Source organism: Camelina sativa, chromosome 7, assembly GCF_030686135.1.
Source record: "Camelina sativa cultivar CO46 ecotype springtype chromosome 7, ASM3068613v1".
Lineage (NCBI taxonomy): Eukaryota > Viridiplantae > Streptophyta > Magnoliopsida > Brassicales > Brassicaceae > Camelina > Camelina sativa.
In genome coordinates this window covers 19,095,392-19,121,001 of record NC_141886.1, presented here as the reverse complement: position 1 = coordinate 19,121,001, position 25,610 = coordinate 19,095,392, and the positions used below count along the sequence as shown (strand labels likewise).

At 36.8% G+C, this 25,610-nt stretch overlaps 3 protein-coding genes and 1 pseudogene across 9 annotated transcripts; 3 read left to right on the top strand and 1 right to left on the bottom strand.

Moving 5' to 3' along the window:
* Positions 1–9,038: 9,038 nt before the first annotated feature.
* Positions 9,039–14,030, top strand: LOC104701280 (LEAF RUST 10 DISEASE-RESISTANCE LOCUS RECEPTOR-LIKE PROTEIN KINASE-like 2.5). Its single transcript, XM_087458861.1, has 4 exons — positions 9,039–9,843; positions 10,027–10,074; positions 10,448–10,804; positions 13,178–14,030. Exons 1-4 carry the CDS (start codon positions 9,039–9,041, stop codon positions 13,945–13,947), a joined length of 1,980 nt encoding a protein of 659 aa, XP_087314987.1. The 3' UTR covers positions 13,948–14,030.
* On the top strand, positions 10,838–11,679 carry LOC147941444 (LEAF RUST 10 DISEASE-RESISTANCE LOCUS RECEPTOR-LIKE PROTEIN KINASE-like 2.5 pseudogene; annotated as a pseudogene). The gene has a single exon (XR_015562109.1). The product of XR_015562109.1 is annotated as an LEAF RUST 10 DISEASE-RESISTANCE LOCUS RECEPTOR-LIKE PROTEIN KINASE-like 2.5 pseudogene (transcript).
* Positions 14,031–16,681: 2,651 nt separating the features above from the next.
* Positions 16,682–18,909, bottom strand: LOC147941443 (glutathione S-transferase T3-like). Its single transcript, XM_087458515.1, has 2 exons — positions 18,839–18,909; positions 16,682–17,498 (listed from the first exon to the last, which is right to left on the bottom strand). Exons 1-2 carry the CDS (start codon positions 18,907–18,909, stop codon positions 16,682–16,684), a joined length of 888 nt encoding a protein of 295 aa, XP_087314641.1.
* A 663-nt stretch (positions 18,910–19,572) lies between these two features.
* On the top strand, positions 19,573–24,781 carry LOC147941442 (LEAF RUST 10 DISEASE-RESISTANCE LOCUS RECEPTOR-LIKE PROTEIN KINASE-like 2.4). Of its 6 annotated transcripts, none has more exons than XM_087458848.1 (3): positions 19,573–21,754; positions 23,337–23,360; positions 23,466–24,781. In XM_087458848.1, exons 1-3 carry the CDS (start codon positions 21,529–21,531, stop codon positions 24,569–24,571), a joined length of 1,356 nt encoding a protein of 451 aa, XP_087314974.1. In that variant the 5' UTR covers positions 19,573–21,528; the 3' UTR covers positions 24,572–24,781. The 6 variants fall into 6 exon arrangements, with proteins under 6 accessions (XP_087314974.1, XP_087314972.1, XP_087314976.1 ...); XM_087458846.1 differs by having other exon boundaries at positions 19,602–20,417; XM_087458850.1 differs by having other exon boundaries at positions 19,602–23,226.
* The last annotated feature ends 829 nt before the right edge of the window (positions 24,782–25,610 follow it).

Sequence of the window (25,610 nt, the reverse complement as noted above, 5' to 3'; positions counted from 1 at the left end):
ATCTCCAATGGAATCGATTCGGATCGTGATGATCTTCTTATGAAAAGGTCTCATGTAACCATGAGGAGAAGTGAGATGCTAATCTATCTCGAGAACTAAGGTCGTCGTGTCAAAATATGTTCATCTTTCACTCAATGTTCATCTCCGACGAAAACATTTCACGGACCTTGGAGGAGAGGCGAATCTAGATCGGGAAAATTATAGGGGTAGCGAAAATCTGAGATACTTTGGAAGAAACAAGGAAAATGTAGGTGATTCTCTAGGTTTACAGGGGAGATCTAAAAAACATAAGGAACCTAAGAAGAAACTAAATGACTATAGAAAGAAATTAAGTGAGAGAGAGAGAGGAGAAGAGCGACCCAGAGGAGGAAGACGATGGAGGAAAGAGGAAAGAGGAGGCTTCTGGGTTAGTTTATTTGCAAGTTACGGAGGAGGAAATCAAGGAAAAGGTTGTGAGTACATTGCATCAAGCTTCGGAGTTCAGAGCATCACTGGACCGAGTTGATTGATCTGGTTGGAAACTGATTGCTCTCTTAAGCATTTACAATAATTCAAGTTCTCCTTGTTCCAAATCTCTATAACAATCAACTTGAGATCTTTTCTAAATAAAATAAAATAAATTGTGACATCTGATCAAGTCTGTTAGTGTCATTGATGTGATCATGGATGGAGCGAATGAGGAGCAGCTTGTATCTGAGCTTGAATCCGAGGAACTTGTAGCTGAGCTTGAACCCGAAGAGCTTGTAGCGGTAGAACCATTGCTTGTACCTGAAGGACCAATGGCTAGAGCAAAAGCTAAGAAGCTAAAGAATACACTTAATGGGCTAATTCAAGAGCTTATGGCCAAAGAAAGCATGGGAAAATCTATTGGGGATGATACCTATCAAGTCCCACATTGAGCCTAATTTAAGTCCAAGAAAGCCCAAAATAATCACTTTATTTTGTGGTCAAAGAGGGGTGAAGAAAATGGAGTTCAACTCACCTTGGGAATGACACCTTAGGAAGGAAAACTTCAAGAGTTGGATCTTCATTCAACTATCTATATTTATTTTCTTTTAGTTTCAAGAATAATTAATACTTGGCTTTGTTACCAAGTTTGTTATCCTTATATAAACATATGTAATCTCATTTGAGAATGATCAATCAATTTTATTTTCATTTTATGAGTCTATCTCTTTGTTCTTTGTCTAGAACATTTCCTTTTGTCTTGGTGTGTAATATCCAAACAACAGCCTCCTCTTGCTGGACTAGTGTGTCATATCTAACAACGATTGGAATTGGGAATATCAGCAGCCTTCCGCAACTGCAGTGAGATCCCTCAATCCATTAAATCTCCCTCGTTGCACCTTGCACCTTGGCGAGTTTCTATCCTTTCTAATTCGGCGGAGTGATCCTCGAATTTTGGTGTATCAAGTGGTGTAAGAGCCACTCAACCGGTACTTGTCTATTCATCTTCTCATCTTCCATTTCTAAATATTTCTTCTTCTTTCTATCTTAAATCTGGGATATCTCCTTACCTAGGTAATCTCTATTACCCCGAAAAAAGAAAAAAAAAATCCTAATATATATATATAAAAAAAATTACATTTGGCTAGGTGGTGGAAGAGAAATCCTGTTGGCTGAAGAGAAATCTAGCCTTGGAGTGGTTAAAACAGATATCACAAAATCCTCTTGTCTTTCTATCTTCCTTCTTCCCTTGTTGCTTGGGAATTCCATTGGGTTGCTTTGATTTGTTCTCTTAGAACTTAGGGAGAAAGCTCTTAAGTGACCTACCAAAATCGAGAGAAACACTTGAGTGTGTGAAGATTTTTTATCTGCTAACTTTTGGTGTTAATTTTTCAGGAAACCATGGAAAGTGATGGAGAAAGAGATCGGCCAGGAAATTCTGTCGCCGGGCTATCAAACTTGCAAATGAGGGCATTGAATGACACTATTACTAACCTTATGAATACAGGTCTAGAAGAACTACACCAGAGCCTCGACGAGATTCAGAACAGCCAACAAACCCGTTCTAGACCCGTAGCCAGGAGAGAACGTTCAAGGAGGACTTATCGGCCCGAAGAGGGAATTGAAGAAGAGGAGTTCCATGAAGAAGATGATCGGTCCATCAACCGACCTAGACAAAGGCATAGAAATCGTGATGAAGGTAATGTTAATCCTTTTGATACAAGAAATGACAATTTAGGTGGTTTGAAACTTAAAATTCCAACCTTTGAAGGTAAAAACGATCCGGATGTTTACCTAGAATGGGAAAGGAAAATGGAGTTAGTGTCGATTGTGAAAAATTTTCTGAACTCAAGAAGGTTATGTTAGCAGCAACTGAGTTTATAGGCTATGCTATTAACTGGTATGATCAAGTTGTGACTCACAGGAGAAGGACAGGTGGAAGACCAATAGCTTCATGGGATGAGCTCACTACATTGATGAGGAAACGGTTTGTGCCGACTCATTACCACAGAGATCTCCACCAAAAACTCAGACGCTTGCTTCAAGTAACCAAATCTGTGGAGGACTATTTCCAGGAAATGGAAAGCTTAATGATAAAGGCGGATGTAGATGAAACCTTAGAAGCTACCATGGCCAGATTCCTTGCAAGCCTCAACCGGGACATTCAGGATAGAATGGAGCTTCAAGAATATGAAAGCTTGGAGGAAATGTTGCACAAGGCGATTCTAATCGAACAACAAACCAAGAGGAGGGGTTTCTCTAAACCCTCCTTTGCTCCAAAACCAAGTTATCAAGATAAAGGTAAGTCTCCAACCCCATCAAATTCAGTTTTTAAGACTAATGCTCCTGATCGTCTTGATAAAGGAAAGGCAGTCAAAACCAACAATCCTGCAAGGGATATTCGGTGTTTCAAATGTCAATGACTTGGACATTATGCCAACAAATGTATAAATCAAAAGGTAATGATCCTCCTAGACAACGATGAAGTGGAGTCTGAGGACGATACAGAAAAAGAGTAAGATCTCAGTCCAATCATTGACGAAGAGGAAGAACAGTTTGAATATCCAGCTCAAGGGACACTTCTGGTCACTAGGATATCATTGAGCGTTCAGCCTAAGTCCAATGACCGAGAAGAAAGGGAGAATATTTTTCACTCAAGATGTTTAGTTGAAGATAAAGTTTGTTCTTTGATCATTGATGGTGGAAGTTGTACTAACGTTGCTAGTAATACTATTGTTAGAAAGCTTGGACTTGAGACCAGACCTCATCCGCGGCCTTTTAAACTAGAATGGTTGAATGTAACGGGCAAACAGTACGTCCGGGAGCAAGTCACGGTTCCTCTTACCATCGGCCGATATAAAGACGAGATCCTGTGCAATGTCCTTCCCATGGATGCAAGCCATATCCTTCTAGGACGACCTTGGCAGTTTGACAAGAGGGCGATACATGATGGCTACACCAACCGGCATCCCTTTGAGCATAAAGGAAAGAATATCACTCTGGTTCCTTTAACTCTGTTGGAGGTCCATCAAGACCAGGTCGAGTTGAAAAAAAAGCCAAGACAAAGATATTAAACCGGTAAAACCTGAGGTATCTCCTAAGAACGCCAGCTTCTTTGTCAAAGAGAATCAAGTAAGGAAATCTTTGTACTCTCAACAGCCATTACTTTTGCTTGTGTATAAAGAAACACTAATAGCATTTTCTGACCTTGCATCGGAGCTCCCGAGTGATTTGATAGATGTTTTGCAAGAATTCTCAAATATCTTTCCAGAAGAGAACCCTAACGGTTTGCCGCCAATAAGAGGTATAGAACACCAAATTGACTGTGTCCCTGGGGCATCACTTCCAAACCGACAGCTTATTGGACTAATCCCGTAGAGACATTGGAGCTACAAAGACAAATTAATGAGCTTATGGAGAAAGGACATATCAGAGAGAGCATGAGCCCATGTGCTGTCCCAGTCCTTCTTGTGCCCAAAAAGGATGGAAGTTGGCGCATATGTGTTGGTTGTAGATTCATCAACAACATTACGGTCAGTATCAACATTCTATTCCTACTCAGCCTTGGCATGATATTTCTATGGATTTTATGCTTGGTTTCCCAAGAACTAGGATTAGTAAAGATTCAGTTTTTGTGGTCATTGATCGATTTTCAAAAATGGCACATTTTATACCTTGTCACAAAACTGATAATGCTTTGCATGTTGCGGAGTTGTTCTTCAAGGAAACTATTCGTTTGCATGATGTGCCTAAGTCAATTGTTTCTGATAGGGATAGAATGGTTTTGAGTTACTTCTGGAAAATACTTTAGTCTAAACTAGGGACTAAGTTGCTATTCTCCACTACTTGTCATCCAACTGATGGACAAACTGAAGTAGTTAATAAAACTTTGTCTACTCTCTTGCATGCTTTGATCAAAAAGAACATTAAAAGTTGGGAAGATTGTTTACCACATGTTGATTTTGAATACAATCAATCATTTCATTCTTCAACTAATTTTTCTCCGTTCCAAATCGTTTATGGCTTTAATCCTTTATCTCCATTGGATCTAACCCCTCTACCTTTGAGTGATAGAGCTAGCTTGGATTGGAAAAAGAAAGCTGACCTTGACAAACATATCCATGAGAAAGCTAGATTAAACATTGAGGAGAAGAAAAAGAAATATGCAAAACAAGTTAACAAAATGGAAGGCGCAAGATGGTATTCAAACCCGGAAACCAAGTGTGGGTTCACTTGAGGAAAGAACGATTTCCAGCTGAAAGGAAATCAAAACTCATGCCTAGAATTGATGGATCCTTTGAGATCAAAAGAAAGATCAATGATAGTGCCTACCAACTTGATATTCAAGTTCCTTAAATATTTCTGATTTAGTTCCTTTTGTGGCAGATGATCCGGATTTGAAGACAAATCCTTTTCAAGAGGACGGGGATGATGTGATCATGGATGGAGCTAATGAGGAGCAGCTTGTACCTGAGCTTGAATCCGAGGAAATTTTGCTGAGCTTGAATCTAAGAAACTTGTAGCTGAGCTTGAACCTGAGGAGCTTGTAGCGGTGGAACCATTGCTTTTACCTGAAGGACCATTGGCTAGAGCAAAAGCTAAGAAGCTAAAGAATACACTTAGTGGGCTAATTCAAGAGCTTATGGCCAAAGAGAGCATGGAAAAATCTATTGGGGATGATACCTATCAAGTCTAGCCCACTTTGAGCCTAATTCAATTCCAAGAAAGCCCAAAATAGTCACTTTATTTTATGGTCAAAGAGGGGTGACGAAAATGGAGTTCAACTCACATTGGGAAGGAAAACTTCAAGAGTTGGGTCTTCATTCAACTATCTATATTTATTTTCTTTTGGTTTCAAGAATAATTAATATTTGACTTTGTTACCAAGTTTCTTATCCTTATATAAACACCTGTAATCTCATTTTAGAATGATCAATCAATTTCCTTTTCATTTTATGAGTATATCTCTTTGTTTTTTTTCTAGAACACTTCCTTGTTTCTTAGTGTGTAATATCCAAGCAACAGTCTCCTCTTGTTGGACTAGTGTGTCATATCTAGCAGCGATTGGATTTGGGAATATCAGCAGCCTTTCAAAACTGTTGTGCGACCCCTCAATCCATTAAATCTCCCTCGTTGCACCTTGCACTTTGGCGAGTTTCTATCCTTTCTAATCCGGCTGAGTGATCCTTGAATTTGAGTGTATCAGTTAGGAGTGTTATCAGTTGAGGGGTGCTACTTGGTTTTCCAAGATTTATTTAGCCTCTGGTTACCATCAGATTCGATAGACAAATCGGATGTCAGGAAGACGGCTTTCAAGATGAAGTATGGGCACTATGAATTGTGGTGCGGCCCTTTGGTTTGACCAATGCGCCAGTTGTGTTTATGAGGGTGATGAACAGTGTGTTCCTGGAGTTTCTGGATGTGTTTGTCCTCATCTTCACCGAAAACATCCTGGTGTATTCCAAAAGTCTTGAGGAGCATAAGTTCCATCTGAGAGCAGTTCTAAAGAAGCTGAAGGAGCAGTTGCTATTCGCTAAGCTGAGTAAGTGCAGTTTTTGGCAGAGGGAAATGAGTTTTCTAGGTAACGTTGTTTCTACATAGGGAGTCTCTGTTGACCCAGAGAAGATTGAGGCTATCAGAGATTGGCCTACACCGAGTAATGCCATCAAGATCTGGAGTTTTCTCGAATTGGCAGGATACTACAGGAAGTTTGTGAGAGGTTTGCGAGTATGGTGCAGCCAATGACTATGCTGACAGGGAAGAATGTTCCTTTTTTGTGGTAACCGGACTGTGAAGCGGCTTTTGCAAATCTTAAGCAAATGTTGACAAATACATCAGTATTGACATTGTCGGAGCTGGATAAGTCGTATGTGATGTATACAGATACTTCCACAGTTGGTTTGGATGGTGAAGAGTACACCAGTATTGGCATTTTGTTAATTTCTTTGCAAAACAAACAAGAGGAATGGATAACATCGAAATGTATAAAAGTATATATAGTATTTTCCAACCACGTAAAATTATATTTTTATACATGGTCAACTCCCAAAATTATTTATATAGACAAATTATATTTTATTATTATGAAAAGAGAATGACTAGCCGATATTCAACTAAATGGAGGATGAACTTAGTTGTTGTAATTCAAAAGTAAATGTGTTTAATTTATATAATAGTAAGAATTTGTAGGTGTAGTAGTTATATGATGTCAATAATAACTATTTCGATAAAAACATTTTTTAAATATAATATTAATCAAATTTGACAGATTTTACACCACAAATTTCATCATGAATCTATTGGAAGCTGGTTACATCACAAAACAACAAGTCCTAATTTTATAATAGAAATAGGGTAATACCAGATAACATCAAATTATATCACGATAACTTTAAAATTATATGGTAAATTCATATGTAACTTGTTATTGTACACTTGATATCAGCTAACTTATATATTAGGAACTTATTCTACATACCTGAAACAACCCGACCTATTTTAATAATAATAATAATATAATTAAATAAATCATAATTTTTAATTATAACCTAAACAATAATCCAACAACAAACCAACATGCACAGCGGAAGACAAACCAAACCAACTCCAATTTAATAAAAATACCATATCAATTAAAACCAATAAAAACAATCAACCTTACATGTTTCTAAACCAGGTTCGAACATAAATAACATGACTAATATGACAACCGAGACCCTAGATCATTCTACTCCTCATTGCCATGATTCCATATTACATATGCATTACCTGCACCACAAACACAATGAGATGCATGAGTATTACCAGAAATACCCAGTGAGGCGATCCTCCCATCTACGAGCTATACACACAAGCAAATCAAAAGTACAAACACAAATAAAACATAACAAACCAGCCATTAAACTGAACACCCAATAACATATTCACCACATCTACACATCATGACACAAAATAAGTCATACAATCCAATTACTCAGAGAAGCTCATGATCCCGCACTCACCTTATCAAAGCGATTCACAAAAATAACTACAACCAGAATAGAGGCTCTCCTTGCGTCTGCAATAGCCTACAACATCCTACAACAAGTTACACAACCAAAACAACTTTGAAACAAGACTGATAGTCATAACAGAAAACTTCAGTCTTAAAGATGAAACCGTAAAACAAAAACCAACTGTTAACTTTCAAATCCCTCCACTGGAAAGCTAGCCTTAGAAGTCACTAAGCTTTCCACAAAATCCCGTGCCGATCATAAATCAGAAATCAGAAATCAGTTACAATCCCCGATGGTCCCAATTCGTATCTGAGAAAACGTGTTTCACGAAACTGCCAATAATGCATCGAATTTAAATCCAAATCCACTTCTGTAAAAAGGAGAATGACGATCAAATTGTTGTTACCTTTGGGGACGATTTGAGCAGTTGAACCATTTTTCCCCTAAAAAGTGACAATTCTGCTTCTCTTACCTTCACTTTAAGGCCAAAATAATTCTTCTTCTTCCTCTCTTCCACCCGCAACAACCAAGTCTCCTTCTCTCTGAACAACAACAATAAACTTCTACAACAAGGCTACAGATTTAGTTATTTAATCATTGGAGGCTACAGATTAATATCACCCCTAGAAATACTATAAACTTTAATACATTTTTAATCTAACAAAATAATAATGAATAATAAAATTATTTCAAACTGCGAGACTGGTTTTTATTTCTTTGATCATTTCAAAAAGGATGAACAAATTTATTTTTATACTTTTAAAATAAAAGGTAATGAAAAAAATACAAATACCAAAAATACAAAAACACAAAAACACATAAAAATTAATAATAAAAGGGAATGTCCATTTTCAAATAAGATAAAAAAAAAAGTGAGATAACACAATTCAATTTATAGAAAAAAAATGTTAAAAAACAACAAACAACAAACCGTGGAACCCACGAGACTAGACTTAGTATTCTTATATTCAAAGTTCAAACCATGTCATTATCCTTTATATATTAACTAGAGAGAGTGCACTAGGAGCATCCTCATTGCTACGGTACCTTTCTAGTTTTTTAAATATATCATATTAACAAAATTTTATTGTTTATTGAAATTTTAAATTATCTTAGAAAATAAACTTATTATGTCTAAACTAGATACTAAATTAATCAAACAGGTAGTTTACACAATATGTCTCTAAGTTATATATGTTCTGATCTTTCCTTTGTTAACATTCAATTTTTACACAAATTGAACTTTCTTCTTCGACATCATGAGTCACTTTCAATAGTAAATGGTGGTCTGTCTTTTTCCATACTCCAAATTTTTCTGCCACTTCTTTTGAACGAGCAACTAAAAACAAAGAACTTGGAAATGGCTACCTTCACACACACACACATATATATATATATATATATATATATATATATATATATATATTGTTTTGTCGATAACCTTCACATATTATGTCCATTGTAATCGTAAGTTCATTTAGTTTCAAATTATTAGAAAACAACGACTTAGACCAAAACCAAAGACATTTTCCCAATTGCCTCATCTCTTCGTCTTCTTCTTCATCTTCACCATTTTTTTAATTCACCTGCAACACAATGATCAATTTGTCTCTATCCCTGAGAAAATATATACCTTATAGCTTCATATGGATGCTCTTTGGCATCCTCCCATCTTATGTTTTCTCAGCTGAGCTGCATCAAATACTCTGCAGTCCCTCGTTTAGTTGTGGCAATCAGAGCGGTCTCTTGTACCCTTTCTGGATTCCTGGCCGAGAAGAATGCGGTCACCCTGACTTCGAGCTCGACTGTAGCAGAGGATTTCCAGAGCTTTACATTTCCTCTGTGAAATTTCGAATCTTAGCGGCCAACTATACCTCTGGTATCATAAGACTCGCCAGATCCAATTATAGCGGTGATATATGTTCCCAAGATTCTTTAAAGATGTCTTTCAACGAAATCGTCCTTCCACTCGCTAATACCACCGACTGGCTAACCGTTTATTACGACTGCAACCAAGACTTTTCACCATATGTTTCTACTTATGTGAAAGAGCTTGATTGTGGGGATGATGATAGAAGAAATTACTATGTGACGAGAAACCTAGTGTCCTCTGTACTTGAAGGGAAAAGTTCGGTTTTCATAGACTTTAGGAGATCTTGCAGTAGAAGCGTCGATATTCCCGCATCTAGAACCGCACTGAACACACTTGAGAGCACTCCAAGTACAAGTACAGCTAATCTAAATAAGGCTATTGAAGAGAGTTTCGAGGTTGGAGTTAACTTAGATTGTAAGAAGTGCAAAGACTCTGGGGGTGCTTGTGGATATAATCATACCACGAGTGGGTTTGTCTGTTATTGTATAGATGAGCCAGGTAACGGTACTTGCGGTTCTACAGACAAGGGTAAGAATATCTTGCCTACTTATTCTAGTTTCCTAATGGTTCTTCCTCAAGAATGTCTTGACTTCTCCCTTCCACAAACCTTTTGACTAGATCACATACAGAAACTCCGTTGACTTTCAAGTTTCTCACTTATAGTTCTGTACTTAGTTCCAACTAACTACCCACCCATTCCATTTTATGCAGGTCTCTCTACTGAAGTTAAAACAGGTCTCTCTGCTAAAGCAAAAGCAGGTGCTTCCTTTTTTCATGTTCTTTCGCAACAACGAACATAGGCAACATCATATTCTTATTACAATTCCTTTTTTTATTCTTCTCTAATTTCCTCCCCAAATCTCTTAATTAACCCACCCACAACTATTGGTTCAATAATCTACATAATGTCCCAATAGTTTCAGATTATTGGATAAAGAAAACTAATGTTTTTGATCTTTATTTCAAACTATAGAGATTTGTGGGGCAATATATATAGTACATGGGTTGGACCCCATGTTTACTAATACAAACCGATCTCTTTATTTATGTCGTCCTCTAGATAAAAAACCATTAGCTTACCGTTTTCCTGTTTGTTAAAGATACTTGTTTTGATTACCGTTTTCCTCTCAAGGTGTTGTGGCTGCTTCTGCATTGGTGGTGATCATTATTTTAGTCGCTGGTTGGTGTGTAATCAGCTGCCAAAAGAAGACATCATATGATCTACGAAAACAGAAACTAAGGGCACTTATTCCACTCAAACACTATAGCTATGCGCAAGTACAGAAAATTACAAAGTCATTTGTCGAGGTGGTTGGGAAAGGCGGATTTGGAACAGTCTACAAAGGAACTCTTTCTGACGGTCGTAGTGTTGCAGTGAAGATCTTGAAAGACTCAAAGGGTAATGGGGATGACTTCATCAATGAAGTTGCAAGCATGAGCAAAACTTCTCATGTCAACATTGTTACCCTCCTAGGGTTCTGCTCCGAAGGTTCCAAGAGAGCAATTCTCTATGAATTTGTAGAAATGGATCACTCGATAGGTTCATCTCTAGAAAGACCACAATGAACATAGACTGGATGGCACTTTATAGTATCGCTCTAGGCATTGCTCGTGGTCTGGAGTACTTACACCATGGCTGCAAAACGAGGATTGTACATTTCGACATCAAACCACAAAATATAATTTTAGATGACAACTTTTGTCCTAAAATTTCAGACTTTGGTCTGGCTAAGCTCTGCGAGAAGAAAGAAAGCACCATGTCACTAGCAAACACGAGAGGAACAATAGGTTACATTGCACCTGAATTGTTTTCAACAATGTACGGTCGAGTCTCCCACAAATCTGATGTGTACAGCTACGGAATGTTACTCCTCGAAATGATAGGAGCACGGAACAGAGAAAGAGCTGAACCGAGCTCTGCTTCAAACACAAGCTCTCTGTACTTTCCTGAATGGATATACAACGATCTTGAGAAAGCAAACAATACTGAAGAAGAAGAGGTGGTAAAGAAGATGACGCTGGTGGGTTTGTGGTGTATTCAACCTTCCCCATCCGATCGCCCGGCGATGAAAAGAGTTATAGAGATGATGGAAGGAAACCTTGATGCTCTTGAAGTCCCTCCTAGGCCTGTTTTTCAAATTCCCGCTGCTCCACTTCAAGAATCTTCTACGCTCTCAGAGGATATTTCAATCTACACAGCAGTATGTTCCACAAATGTCTAATAAAGAAGAAACCTTTTTGGAATATATTAAAGCATGAAAGCAGCAAAATATATCTATTCAAGAAATGTTACATATTGTTTATATTCCAGATTGTGTCACCAGTCATCCAGTAAACTGTCAACGCTAAGGCTTATTTCATTTTTTCTGTCGAGACTATTTAGAGAAACCCGTGGAAAGTAACTCATTTTCAAACGTTCTTCCATTTTGACCTCTAGTGTGCTGCCAACAAATTTCGTTAGATGTTTGATGGAATCCGGATAGGTTTCAGAGTCGCTGTAACCACCAGAACAATTAACTACGTCATTTACAGTTAGTTAATGTGCATGAGAGTTCCATTGAATTTATCATCATATAATATAAACTTTTTTTTAATGTAGAGAAACTCGAGCACCTCTTTTTTTTTTTTTGTCCATTAGAGAGAAACTCAATATAATAATTTTATTTTTAATGTAACTTAATATTTTTAATAGAATTTTAGTTGAATATTTATTTTGCTATTTTGTACTACATTTTATCTTAAATTATTTTAAAAATTATTAATATTTTTAAACATATTAAATATATTTAATTTTATTAATGAGTTATATTTTATACCATATATCATATTATCAATAATAAAATTATACGTACTAATATAGTTAGTGAAAGTTTACAATACTATTTTCAACTCTCATAATTTATTAAATCATACTAATATAATATATTGGATTTTAAATTTTATTCACTTTATCCTAATAGCTAAAGTCTTTTTATATCAAAATAACATGGAAATAATTTAGTTTTTGATAACAAAATATCCACAATGTTGACTTTTCAGTCTTATAATTCTTCCATGGTCGATAAGAAAAAGACATATTTTAATGTATCAAGAGAAAAAAAAATAAGTAGAAAGTATGGTTTAAGTTGACCAACAAGTCTCTGTCACTTCCACTCAAGATTTAACTCAATGTTTTGGATATCTTCCTAAGAAAATTCTTAAGCAAATAATTAACTCACTTGTCTTTGCTATCTATTCAAAAAATAATTTGAAATTAATAAAATATTAAATATTACACAAAACATGATTATTAGAAGAAACAAAAAAAAAATATAATTAGATCAGAAGATGGTATATATAGTCGTTTTTCTATTTGACTAAATATGTATATTATTGTATATTGTTAACGAAATTAATATATTATATTATAATCCCACACTAATGACCAAAATCTACCTTTTCTGTGTATTTTTGTTTGTCACTAAATCAGTAATAGTGACTCACTAGCCTTCCTTGACTTGTCCTTCTCCTTCGTGAGCTATATTGTTTCGTTTCCACAATTCCACTGGCTTCTTATCTCTATCTTTTTTTCTAACAATACACAAGACGCTTCATTTTCTTTCTTTCTTTTTTTTCACTTGCAGCACAATGATCAATCTGTTTTTATCCCCAACAAAATCTATATCCCTTAGGATCATATTGATGCTCTTTGTTATCCCATCTTGTATTTTCTCATCTAATGATCTTTACAGACACTGCAGTCAACCGATTAAATGCGGTAATCAGAACGGTCTCTTGTACCCATTCTGGATTCCTGAAGTTGCAAGCATGAGTCAAACTTCTCATGTCAACATTGTTACTCCACTAGGATTCTGCTCTCAAGGTTCCAAGAGAGCAATTATTTATGAATTTCTGGAAAATGGGTGTCTTGATAAGTTCCTCTCAGACAAGACCTCAATGGATATAGATTGTACAACACTTTCAAGAATTGCGCTTGGAGTTGCACGTGGTTTAGAGTACTTGCACCATGGCTGCAAAACAAGGATTGTACATTTTGATATTAAACCACAAAATGTACTACTAGACGACAATCTTTGTCCCAAAGTTTCAGACTTTGGCCTTGCTAAGCTTTGTGAGAAGAAAGAGAGCATCTTGTCATTGCTAGACACAAGAGGTACAATAGGTTACATTGCACCTGAACTGTTTTCAAAAATGTACGGTAGAGTTTCCCACAAGTCAGACGTGTATAGCTACGGAATGTTGGTCCTTGAGATGATAGGAGCAACAAGGAATAAAGAAACACTTACTCAAAACTCTGCATCGAACACAAGCTCAATGTACTTTCCTGAATGGGTATACAAGGATCTTGAGAAGGGAGTCATTGGATTAAGGTTTATCGACAATGGAATCAACTGCAAAGATGAGGAGATAATCAAGAAGATGACATTGGTGGGTTTGTGGTGTATTCAATGTTCCCCATCAGATCGTCCAGCGATGCACAGAGTTGTAGAGATGATGAAAGGAAACATAGATGCTATTGAAGTCCCTCCTAGGCCTGTTTTCCAAATTCCATCAGCGCCTTTTGAAGAATCTTCTACGCTTTCGGAGGATACGTCGGGATATGAAAGCAGCAAAATGCATTCATCAATTTAATATACCATCTACATAATTAGAGTGTTTTTAATATGATTTTCAATGTACTATTCTTATATTTAAACCATGTTATCCCTTATATACTAGAGAGAGTGTCACCAACTTCATGCACAACATCAAAACAAACAAAATGAAACTTATGCATCAAAATGATAAATCTTAAGTTTAGAGAAAGGCTCCTAATTATTTTTTTTTGCTTTTTTTACTTTTGTTCCTTCTGCATCTCCTCTTACCTATTTGTAAGAGTAACAATTAACCACAAATGTAGCACTGTAGAGAAATTTATATCAATATACCAGACACAGAATACTAATTTTGAATGAGAAAAGTTGAGCTAGTAAGTTGTAACCATGGCAAAAACTGTTACATCTACAATATATGTTTTACACCTTGTAGGTACATTGTCTTTTAGGAAAAAACGAATCAAGAAAGGAAACGGGTGCAAAAACAAAATTGGTCAATAAAAACTAAGGGCATCTCCACTCAAGTAACCCACTTGGATTACTCAAATCTTAATTAATTATAAAATTAATACTAAACTAATTAAAGCAACTCACTTAGAAACTTAAACAAAATCAATCCTCCACTAGAGTAACTCACTTAGGTTACTCAATCATTTAAATATTAATTTTTTACATAAATATAAAACAATAAAATATTATAAATTTAAGAATATTAAGCATAAATTTAAAATAAGAAATATTAAATATATTATACATAATTCGGAAGAAGATTTATTAATGGGTTGCACCAAATTTTTGCCAAATATGCTCAATCAAGTCTTTTTTCAAACGATCATGTATTTGTGGATCATGAACGTCATTTCGAATGCCCATTAAATTATGTAGATTTGTTTGTCTATCTGTAGAATACGATAGATCAACATGAGAACTTCCGCTTCCTTCGCTGTGATGGAACTCCGTTGGATAGTAGAAATTGTATTCATGTCGTTCGTCTTCCACTATCATGTTATGCAGGATAATACATGCTCTCATTATTTTTCCTGTTTTTCTTTTATCCCAAAAAGTGCGGGATTTTTCACGATTGCAAATCGAGCTTGCAAAACTCCAAAGGCACGCTCTACATCTTTATGACATGCTTCTTGATATTGAGCAAAGAGTTTAGCTTTTCGGCCACGTGGTAGTGTAATTGATTGGATGAAAGTTGCCCATTTGGGATAAATACCGTCAGTGAGGTAGTACGCCATTTCGTATTGATGTCCATTGACAACGTATGAAAATCTTGGAGCTCGACCTTCTAAGATATCATCAAACACCGGTGAGCGGTCCAAAACATTGATATCATTTAATGTACCCGGTGGTCCAAAAAAGGCGTGCCAAATCCATAGATCTTGGGATGCCACTGCCTCTAGTACGATTGTCGGTTTTCTAGATCCACGTGAATATTGTCTTTTCCATGCAGTTGGACAATTCTTCCACTCCCAATGCATACAATCTATGCTTCCCACCATTCCGGGGAATCCGCGTTGTTCTCCAATATTCAGTAATATTTGGAGGTCTTCCGTTGTAGGTCGTCTGAGATAAACGTCTTTAAATAGATGGATAACTCCGTCTACAAATTTTTCAAGGCATTTGTGTGCGGTTGTTTCACCTAGTCGTAAATATTCATCCACTGCATCTACCGAACATCCGTATGCCATCATACGTATAGCTGCAGAACATTTTTGAAGTGCAGAAAGACCGAGCCTTCCAGTAGCATCTTGTCTTTGTCTGAAGTGCGGGACTCCATTCTCAATAGTACTGACTATGCGTTCGAACAATGTTTTGTTCATTCTAAAGCGACGACGGAACATAGCGGGAGTGTAAGTCGGATTCTCATCAAAATAATCATTCCATAGCCGAGTGTGGTCTTCTTCGCGGTCTCTCTTTATGTGCACTCGTCGGAATATTGGAGTTGGTGGTTCTTCCTCTTGAGTGTAGTTGTACTGAATCCCTTCCACTATACTATCAACTTCCTCCTCTACCATTTGATCAACTTCATGATTAGAACTCCAATTAGACATTATTAGTCAAATTGGTTTAGTTGTCAGGCTTATTGGAAGTTGGGTTTATTTTTTTAAGGTTTATGGAAACCTGTTAGTTTGGTAATGGAAATATTTAACAAAAAGAAATGAGAACAAGAAATGAGAAGAAGAAATGTCTCCAATAATTGAGAAGAAGTAATGATAAGAAATGATCATGATGATAAGATAAATGTTTGTTCAGTTTTAGGGAGGAGGAAATGGAAAAAAGAATTGATCAGAAGCGCAAATGAAACAAAAGATGAACCTTCAATATATAGACATTACAAACACAATCAACACCCATTCACGGGTTACAAAAACAAATACAACAACCTAAAACACATTCACGGGTTGCAAACCGTCCGTTCAACAAACAAAAGCTGACCACACTTAAACAAAAGAGACACCCGTGAATGGAACTAAAAAACAACCAACACATTCACGGTTCCAAACAGAACACATCAATACAAAAAAAAGACAGCTACCATTCGCTTGAGTACCAACATGGTTCACTTTAGATGGCAACGAGACCGCTTCATATGTCATCCCAAAATCCGAAACAAAAGACAAACAAGTTAAACAATAGTTTAACAAGACTTAAACGATAGTTTAGTTTAACAAGACTTAAACGGTAGTTAAACAAAAGAAGACAAGTTAAACACAAGTTAAACAATATTTAAACAAGACTTAAACGGGTGTTAGTTCTTAAACCTAAATGTTTGTCAACATTTGATCAACAAGTTTGTCTCTAAGTAGGACTTCAGCAGGTGTTAGTTCACCCTTGTTAAGCAGGCTGTCTAGCAATATCATTTTGCCGTGCCTCTCTTTAGCCGCCTGTTCTTGATCCTTCATTGCTATTATCTTATCCAATTTACTGACAGAACCATCATCCACATCAATACTAACTGCAGGTTTCTTTCCTTTTTTCTTGGCAGCTTTAACCCCCGGAGGCCTCATCTCGTCTCCACCATTGCTCGAAGGAGCTGAGAAATCTCCTTCAGAAGCAAGCTTAGTACGCTTATTGCTACATTCTTCATGTCGTTCTGTGATCCATTTCTGATCATTCTTCAGTTCTCTCCAACAATGTCCAAGCATAAACGGCTTCTTCATGTCATTCTTGTAAAACTCATATGCCATGCTCACAACATCATCTTCTGATTGTCCACTCTTCCTTATTGTACTCGCTTGTGAGTAACACCCAACAAACTTGTTGACTTGGTGGTTTATCTTACTCCACCTTGCCTTACATTGTGAAGGCCCTCTTGCGTTTGAACCGGTTCCTCCATCATGAGCTGTGTAATAGTCTGCAACCCTCTTCCAGAAACTTTGTAGCCGCTGGTCGTTGCTCACCACTGGATCTTTGCTTGTGTTTAACCAAGCACTTATGAGATGAACATCCTCCTCTGCACTCCACCCCTTCCTACTTCCTCTGCTTTCGTCTTCATCAATCTCAGCTGTTGTAACCTCGATACAATCTTCAGATTCAGATGTAGGGGTTATGTTAAGAGGCTGAGAAGAGAACCCAGGGCTAAAGTTTGAAGGCTAGGAAGAGAATTGATTAGTAAACTGAATAGGCTGAGAGGATTGGGTGGAAATAGGAGGAATAGGATTATCAGAACAGTTGGAGTCTTTTTGAGAATTCAAAAGATCAACAAAATTTTGATCCCAAAAACGATAAGGGTTTATAGGATCCATTGCTTGTGTTAGTGTAAGCTGAGAGTTTAGGTTTGTGAAAGCTGAGAGTTTAGGTTTGTGAAAATGAAAGGGTTTGGAGAGATAAACGTTAAGAGTTTGGGTTAGTGTTTAACAATGGTCGTTTATATTGACCTCAAGGTTTATGTGAGCTTTAATACTAAAGGTTAGACAAAGAGAATAAAGGTTTATCTAGCTAAAGACTAATGAGTGTTTTCGTACTAAGGAGATATACTTTTCAGTATATCTCTATGAATAGACCGATTGAAACACTTTTCAGTAAATCTTCTTGGGTAAAAGTTTTCAAAAAGCTGATCTTTAAAGTCAATACTAAATTCAAACTCATTCATATAGGTTTTGGAAAATTTTACACACAAACTCAAACTCAAACAATTGATCAAATAAGACAACAACACATGGGGAAAATATGAAACTCAACCACTTGATCAAACAACATAACAACACAAGGAATAAATTTAAGACACACACGGTTTTGGAAAATTTTAAACCCTTGAGCAATTTTTTAAACACACATGGTTCATCACTTATCAAATACAAAAACACACGGTTTGATGTTCAATTATTTTTACCGAACATCAAACAATATTAAAAAGCTACACATTCATCACAAACACAAACTCAAACAAAACCAAACAACAACAATCAAAGCTAGAGTAGCATACCTTTACAAGTAAGAGAACCCAACCGTGTGTCCACTTCACCTTAACCAATCTTCACCATTTATCTGCTACACACAGTTTATGAAGCACCTTGCACAAAACATGACAACCGGATCAACATTGATCACACAATTACTTATACAAGACATAAACTAAAACATTGTACTCCTAATATTGAGAACAACACAAGGATTCAATCAACAATCAATAACAAAACAGACAAACATAAGATAACAAGAACATAAAAATGTACTAACTCTTGAAAAAACTATCAGACAATAACTCAATTAAAACATAAACACAATCACCCTCCAAAAAAAATTCTCAAAACCGATTGAACATCAAACTAATCTCATAATATACGTCTAATATGTCAAATCGAAATAAAACATTTACCAACCTAACAATCAATCGATTAATCTGAAACCCTAACTATTATAGACAACCAAAGATTAATTTCAAATACATGCAATAAATCGGAAAGGAGAAGACGAACCTTCTATCTCCGATTCCGTAGCCAATAGACCTCACCATTCCCTGTAGGCCACCAGAAGAATTCTCCGCCATCGTTGTCCCACTAAAAGGAACCGCCACCGTTGGTAGCCGTGAGAACCGAACCGTCAACTCTCACGATTGAGCCGATCTGGAAGCCATCGCCTCCGGGTGACCAACTATCCTCCAGTAGAAGTCGGGAAAATCAAATCCATGAACGGAAATCCATTGATTTTTCCGATTCGATCGTATGTCTTCTGCGAGAGAGAAGAGAGAGAAACAGTCGAGAGAAAGAGAGAAGAAGTGGAAAAGAAAAAAAAACCTTTTATATTTTCGCTCCAACCAACCACATGATACCACATAGCGTTCTTGGATCGTTGCTACAATTTCTTCCCGAAAGAACGATCCTCACCTTCGTGGACCCAAAATTGGGTTGTTTAATATTGTTTTGGAGCCCAAAAACATGAGTACCCATGAAAGTACTCATGAGTGGAGATGGTCTAAGGATCCTCTGGATACGGATACGGATCCGAATATCTTAGCCGCCTAGCTGGATATCCGGCTCCAGCGTCTAATAAATGGTATCAGCTGACCCGGTTTATCAACGAGTAGCTTTCTTATAATCTCATTCACGCTAGAGACTTAAATTCCAAGAAAAGTCTTTGGGAAAAAAGAGCGACACACAATGACCAATATCTCTAATATCTCAGTTTCGTTTCTCTGAGTCAACTAATAAATACAAGTAGCTAGTGATAATAAAAGACTCCAAAGTCTCTCTGTATCTTTTCTCTCTGTATCCTCTCTCTCTCTCTCTCTCTCTCTCTCTCTCTCTCTCTCTCTCTCTCTCTCTCTCTCTCTTGTTTCCTCACAACACAAGGGACACGGTTCGTATATCAAACTGATCATGTACTATCTCAACACTTCTTGCTTGATTTACTTGTTCCTTTTCTCCTTATTTCGACCTCTTCTTTCTACTTCAAGTAGCTGTGAGACTCTTTTTCAGTGTGGGAACATTACCGCCGATTTCCCTTTCTGGGGAGGTGATCGTCACAAAAATTGCGGTCATCCATTGCTGGAGCTTCACTGCTATTATAACAACACTACTTCTTTTCTCATCTCAGACCATCTGTACCATGTTCTCCATATAAATCAAACATCCTACACTCTTACACTTGTCAGTCCAGACCGGCTGCAAGAGCCTTTTTGCTCCTCTAAATATATCAACGAAACCTTGCCTCCAGAGCTTTTCAACCTTTCGCCAACCTACAAGAGCGTTACATTCGACCGTTCACAGCCTGTTTCTCCTTACCATTCGAGTTATAAATGTGCTCAGCTAGGTAAGATCTTCGTGTCTGAAAAGCCTTTATATAAGACCTGCCTTCCCACTTTCTCCGTGAAGGTTCCTATGAGTTTCCTTACAAAAAAGAAAGAGTTGGATCTGCAAGTTTTGGAAAGTGTTTTAAGAAAAGGATTTGAGGTGAAGGTGAATATCAATGAGAAATCGTGTCAAGAATGTTCATCCTCTCATGAAATCTGTAGCTACGATGAAACCCCATCTGGATTTAAATGCATTCCACCAACTGGTAAGTTTCTTATGCTGAGCTAGCGATTTTACTTCTAATAACCCTAACTTATGCAGTATATATGAGCATGGTTAGACAAACTGAAACCTAAAATCATAGTTTGACAAGTCTTTCTCATCCTGCATACCATATTTTTAATTAACCCTTTAATTTGACATATCAAACAAGTACTAAGCTTATTTCTCTAAGTAATATCGGTTTTGATCTTCCTCTAATAATTTTCACACGTTTAGACATAGCTTACTAGTGAGCTTATAAAGAGAAGGTGATCAAGATATAAATTTCTTGGTTTGAAATTCTCCTACAACAAGGGATGGGGTCGTCTATCAACTTAAATAAGTGGCTCTTTCCTTTTTACATATAATGTTCCCACAATTTTTCTAAAAAGAGAGTTTCACAATGGTAACATAAGTCTTCGAAAATTTTAGCTTTTGAGAAAAGAGAATACAAAGAATAAAAAGTCTTCCAAAGTAAACTAATAATGACACCCCAAGTCTCCCTTCAAGCCTCTCTCTCTCTCTTTATTTCTTTGGTTAAATCATTTCCTTTGCTCTCTCAACATAAACCAAACACAAAAGACAAACTGTTCCATAGATCTCAACAAATCATGTACTATCTCTCAACTTCTTGTCTGTTCTTGTTCTTCCTTTTCTCCTTATTTCACTCTCTTCTCTGTGCTTCAAGTAAAAAAGAACTTGGGTAGTGCGAAGCTAAGTTTCAGTGTGGGAGTATCACCGCTGGTTTCCCCTTCTCCGGTGATAGTCGTCCCCAAGTTTGCGGTCATCCATTGCTGGAGCTTAACTGCTATAACAACACTACCTCTTTAATCATCTCAAACCATCTTTACAATGTTCTCCTAATAGATCAAACATCTAAGACTCTTAGACTTGCTAGAGCAGAGCTTCAAGGTTCTTTTTGCAACGCTACTTTCACAGCCACCACAACTTTCCCTCCCGAAATCTTTGAGCTCTCGTCGACCTACAAGAGCCTCAATGTTTTCTACCTCTGCGACACTAAGCTATCTTACAAATCCTGTTATACTTGTCCTGGTAGAGGCCCTGTCTCAGTCTCTCAAAACCTTGATTATCGTAAGTCTTGTGAAGGCATTTTCATGATTAACGTTCCTAAGAGCTTCGTACCAGAAGAAAAAGAGTTGAGTTTGGTACATCTGGAAAATACTTTAAGCCAAGGGTTTGAGGTGAAGTTGAAGATTGATGAGAAAGTTTGTCATGAAAAATGTTCATCCTCTGGTGGAACTTGCGGCTTCGAAAATACCACAGAAATTTGCTGCAAGGAAGCCTCATCCTCAAGTTGCTATAAACTCCATCCACCTGATGGTAAGTTTCTTATACATCATCATCGTTTTAATAGCCGTCTTAGTTTTTTTTTGCTTATATATGAGGAGTTCTAGGCCGAAACCAACCGGTATATCTCTCATCGGGGTTCCAATAGACCCCTCCCAAGAGCAACACAACCTTTAGAAAAATCTAGATTACACCACTCTGTAAAATGATCCTATAATCATTTATTTGAATCTTCTTCTATCTCAAACAAATTAGCATTAACTTAGCAGTCAAGCTCTCTTACACTTTTTCTTCTTCAGTTCTTCCATTTAGTAAACGCTCTTTGCCTTATCCCCCACTCCATTTTTTTCTTCCCCACAATATCCCTTTTTTTTTTTTGACAATACCCACAATATCTTTAGATTCTCTAGAACTGATAAAAACCATTGGACCAAACTAGGACATGGTTTGTGCGCTGGTCAATTTATGTAAAAAAAAAGGGTCCTACTTTTATGATATTCTTTTTTCCCATTAGGTTCTTTCTGAGAAAATCCCAAACACCAGACTTTGAAAGTCGTCGTAACAGAAAAAACAAAAGAGTAAAAATTTTATAAAAAAAAAAGATGAAGACAAGTCCAAAGTGGGAACTCGTTTTATATTCTATAAAAAAACAATGATAAAAAACTCGTTTTCAATCACACTATTCGCATTATCGTTTACCAATATAAATATTAGTACCATTCAAAGTCGTCGTCGTAAGCCACCTAATTCCAAAAGAAACTTCGATTTGAAAATATATAAAATTCCAGATAGAAAACATTAAATGAAAATATTAAAGTGAAGGTTGGTCGAAAAAAGACGGAACAAACATGTGTTCCTTTTAGTTCAAGTCTTACAAAAAACCAAGGCATATTCCCAATTGCTTCATCTCTTCGTCTTCTTCTCCTTCATCTTCACCATTTTCTTTATTCACCTGCAAGTCTGCAACACAATGATCAACTTGTCTCTTTCCCTATCAAAATCTATATCCTATAGCTTCATATGGATGCTCTTTGTCATCCTCCCATCTTATGTTTTCTCAGCTGAGCAACATCACGTACTCTGCAGTCCCTCGTTTAGCTGTGGCAACCAGAGCGGTCTCTTGTACCCTTTCTGAATTCCTGAGAGAAAAGATTGCGGTCACCCCGACTTCGAGCTCGACTGTAGCGGAGGATTTCCAGAGCTTAGCATTTCCTCTGTAAAATTCCAAATCCTAGCGGCGAACTATGACTCTGGTATCATAAAACTCGCCAGATCCGATTATTCAATGAAATGTTCCCAAGATACTTTAAAGATTTCTTTCAACGAAACGGTTCTTCCAATTGCTCTAAGTGATATCACTAGCAATCTTTTTCCGTCACTTTTCACTTGTTGCATTTTCTTCTTCTCTAATTACTTGCTGCAAACTCCATATATCATCTAAAACTGAAATGACCTTTGGTGCCGTTCCATTGATGCAGGAATCTTCTCCTATTCTATAAATATAAGTACAAGTCTAATGTTCTTCCATAAGAACCACCTCTGTTCCCACACATCTTTTGATTCAGAGTAGTGTATTGAGTTCCAACTAACATTTGGTCTCTTTCCATTGTTGCAGGAATCTCTTCTAAAGCGAAAATAGGTGATTAATTAACCTCCTCCTATTCTTTATATATTCCTGTTTTTGATCTTCTTTAAAAAAAAATTCTTAGCCAAACGATTTATGTTCTGAATTTTCTTCTTTCAGGTTCAGGAGTAGGTATTACTCTGTTTATGTTCCTGGTCTTAACAACATTATTTCTCCAAATTCTCCGAAAGAGAAACAGAAAAACATCACAAGACCTAGGTCAACAGAACGTCAAGGCACTTATTACACTTAAGCAGTATAGCTACGCACAAGTGAAGAGAATTACAAACTCGTTCGCAGAAGAGGTAGGGAGAGGAGGATTCGGAACTGTGTACCGAGGAACCCTTTCGGATGGTCGTATGGTTGCAGTGAAGATTTTGAAAGACTCAAAGGGTAATAATGGTGAAGACTTTATAAATGAAGTTGCAAGCATGAGTCAAACTTCTCATGTCAACATAGTAACCCTTTTAGGATTCTGCTCTGAAGGTTACAAGAGAGCAATTATATACGAATTTATGGAGATTGGGTCTCTTGATAATTTCATCTCAAGCAAGAAGTCATCAAATATGGATTGGAGCGAACTGTACGGGATTGCGCTAGGCGTTGCTCGTGGTTTAGAGTACTTACACCATGGCTGCAGAACAAGGATTGTACATTTCGACATTAAACCACAAAATGTACTATTGGATGACAATCTTTCCCCGAAAGTGTCAGACTTTGGCCTTGCTAAGCTCTGCGAGAGGACGGAATCCATATTGTCACTGCTGGAAGCAAGAGGAACGATAGGTTACATTGCACCTGAAGTGTTTTCAAGTGTGTACGGCAGAGTCTCCCACAAGTCAGATGTTTATAGCTATGGAATGTTGGTTCTTGAGATAATTGGAGCAAGGAACAGAACACCAAATGAAGAGCCTTCTTCAAGTACAAGCTCAATGTACTTTCCTGAATGGATATATAAGGATCTTGAGAAGGGAGACAATGGAGGGATTATGGAGAATGGAGTCAACAGCGAAGAAGACAACGAGATAGCAAAGAAGATGACATTGGTAGGTTTGTGGTGTATTCAGCCTTGGCCATCAGATCGCCCAGCGATGAACAGGGTTGTAGAGATGTTGGAAGGAAACCTTGATGCTCTTGAAGTACCTCCTAGACCTGTTTTGCAATCTTCCGTAGTGCCTCATTTCGAATCTTCCTGGATTTCAGAGGAAAATTTAATCTCCTCTTAGTCTTAGGTATGATCGCAAACTTTTAGTTTATGAGTAACCTCTGTGGTTGAATCGTAAATGTTATTTGCATAAAAACAATAGAGCACATTTTATTACTGAACTTGAAATACCTCAGCTACATTCTCTGATATTAGATCGATGACATTCGTGTATATTTGTTTGAGTCCATTTCTAAACACTTGTTTCAGGGAGACAAGTGAAAGTCCTAAATCCTCTTTGTTCAGCTTAAGTATCATGACAAACAAATATAGCAGATAGTATGGTCCGGTTTTACAGGCTAGTCCCTGTCAATCCCACTAAAGATTTTTCCATGATTTACCTCTCTACTCTCTCTTAAATTCCTTTTTCAAGGTCAACTAATAGACACATGATAAAAAGATTCCAAGTCTATATGTACCTGTCACTATCCTTCCATGACTTGGCCCTTACAAGCATGTACTATCTCCCCACTTCTTGCCTGGTCTTGTTTTGCCTCCTATTGTAACAACAACATAAAGAAGAAGAAGATACATTCGTGTGTATTTGTTTGAGTCATTGCTAAACACTTTTTTTAGCGAGACAAGTGAAAGTCCTAAATCCTCTTTGTTCAGCTTTAAAGTATCATGACAAACAGATATAGCAGATAGTATGGTCCGGTTTACACGCTAGTCCCTGTCAAAACCCTTTTTTCCAACGAAATAATGTTTTACTATTAGTACTCTTTGGGTTTAGTTTTAGTTGTCGTTTTTTAAATTTTGTTTCATAATAATTGTCGTTTTAGATTTTCAATACAATGTTTGGGATGCATATGTATTGGAGAAAAGTTTCAATGTGATTCAGTTGTTCTATTTTTAATAAATTCTGAGAGGCATTGTTTCCTCTAATTTGGGCTACCAACCTTAGAGTTCTTTTCTAATTATTGTTTGGTTGAGGAAAAAAAATCAATTTTATCTTAATTAATTTAATGTACTTAAGACCAGTAAAAAAAAAATAAAAAATATATTAAAGATTAATAAAATAGAAAAATAATAATTTTCTTAATTTTTATAATGGGGTTATA

Excerpts from the sequence above, each read along its gene's own strand:
- LOC104701280 (XM_087458861.1), top strand. The coding sequence starts at position 9,039 with ATGATCAATTTGTCTCTATCCCTGAGAAAATATATACCTTATAGCTTC. Across the intron at positions 9,844-10,026 it reads TTGCGGTTCTACAGACAAGG|GTCTCTCTACTGAAGTTAAA; the intron begins GTAAGAATATCT and ends CATTTTATGCAG. Across the intron at positions 10,075-10,447 it reads CTCTGCTAAAGCAAAAGCAG|GTGTTGTGGCTGCTTCTGCA; the intron begins GTGCTTCCTTTT and ends TTTCCTCTCAAG.
- LOC147941443 (XM_087458515.1), bottom strand. The coding sequence starts at position 18,909 with ATGGCGGAGAATTCTTCTGGTGGCCTACAGGGAATGGTGAGGTCTATT. Across the intron at positions 17,499-18,838 it reads TACGGAATCGGAGATAGAAG|CCCTGGGTTCTCTTCTCAGC; the intron begins GTTCGTCTTCTC and ends TTCAAACTTTAG.
- LOC147941442 (XM_087458846.1), top strand. The coding sequence starts at position 19,739 with ATGTACTATCTCAACACTTCTTGCTTGATTTACTTGTTCCTTTTCTCC. Across the intron at positions 20,418-23,336 it reads TAAATGCATTCCACCAACTG|GAATCTCTTCTAAAGCGAAA; the intron begins GTAAGTTTCTTA and ends CCATTGTTGCAG. Across the intron at positions 23,361-23,465 it reads CTCTTCTAAAGCGAAAATAG|GTTCAGGAGTAGGTATTACT; the intron begins GTGATTAATTAA and ends TTCTTCTTTCAG.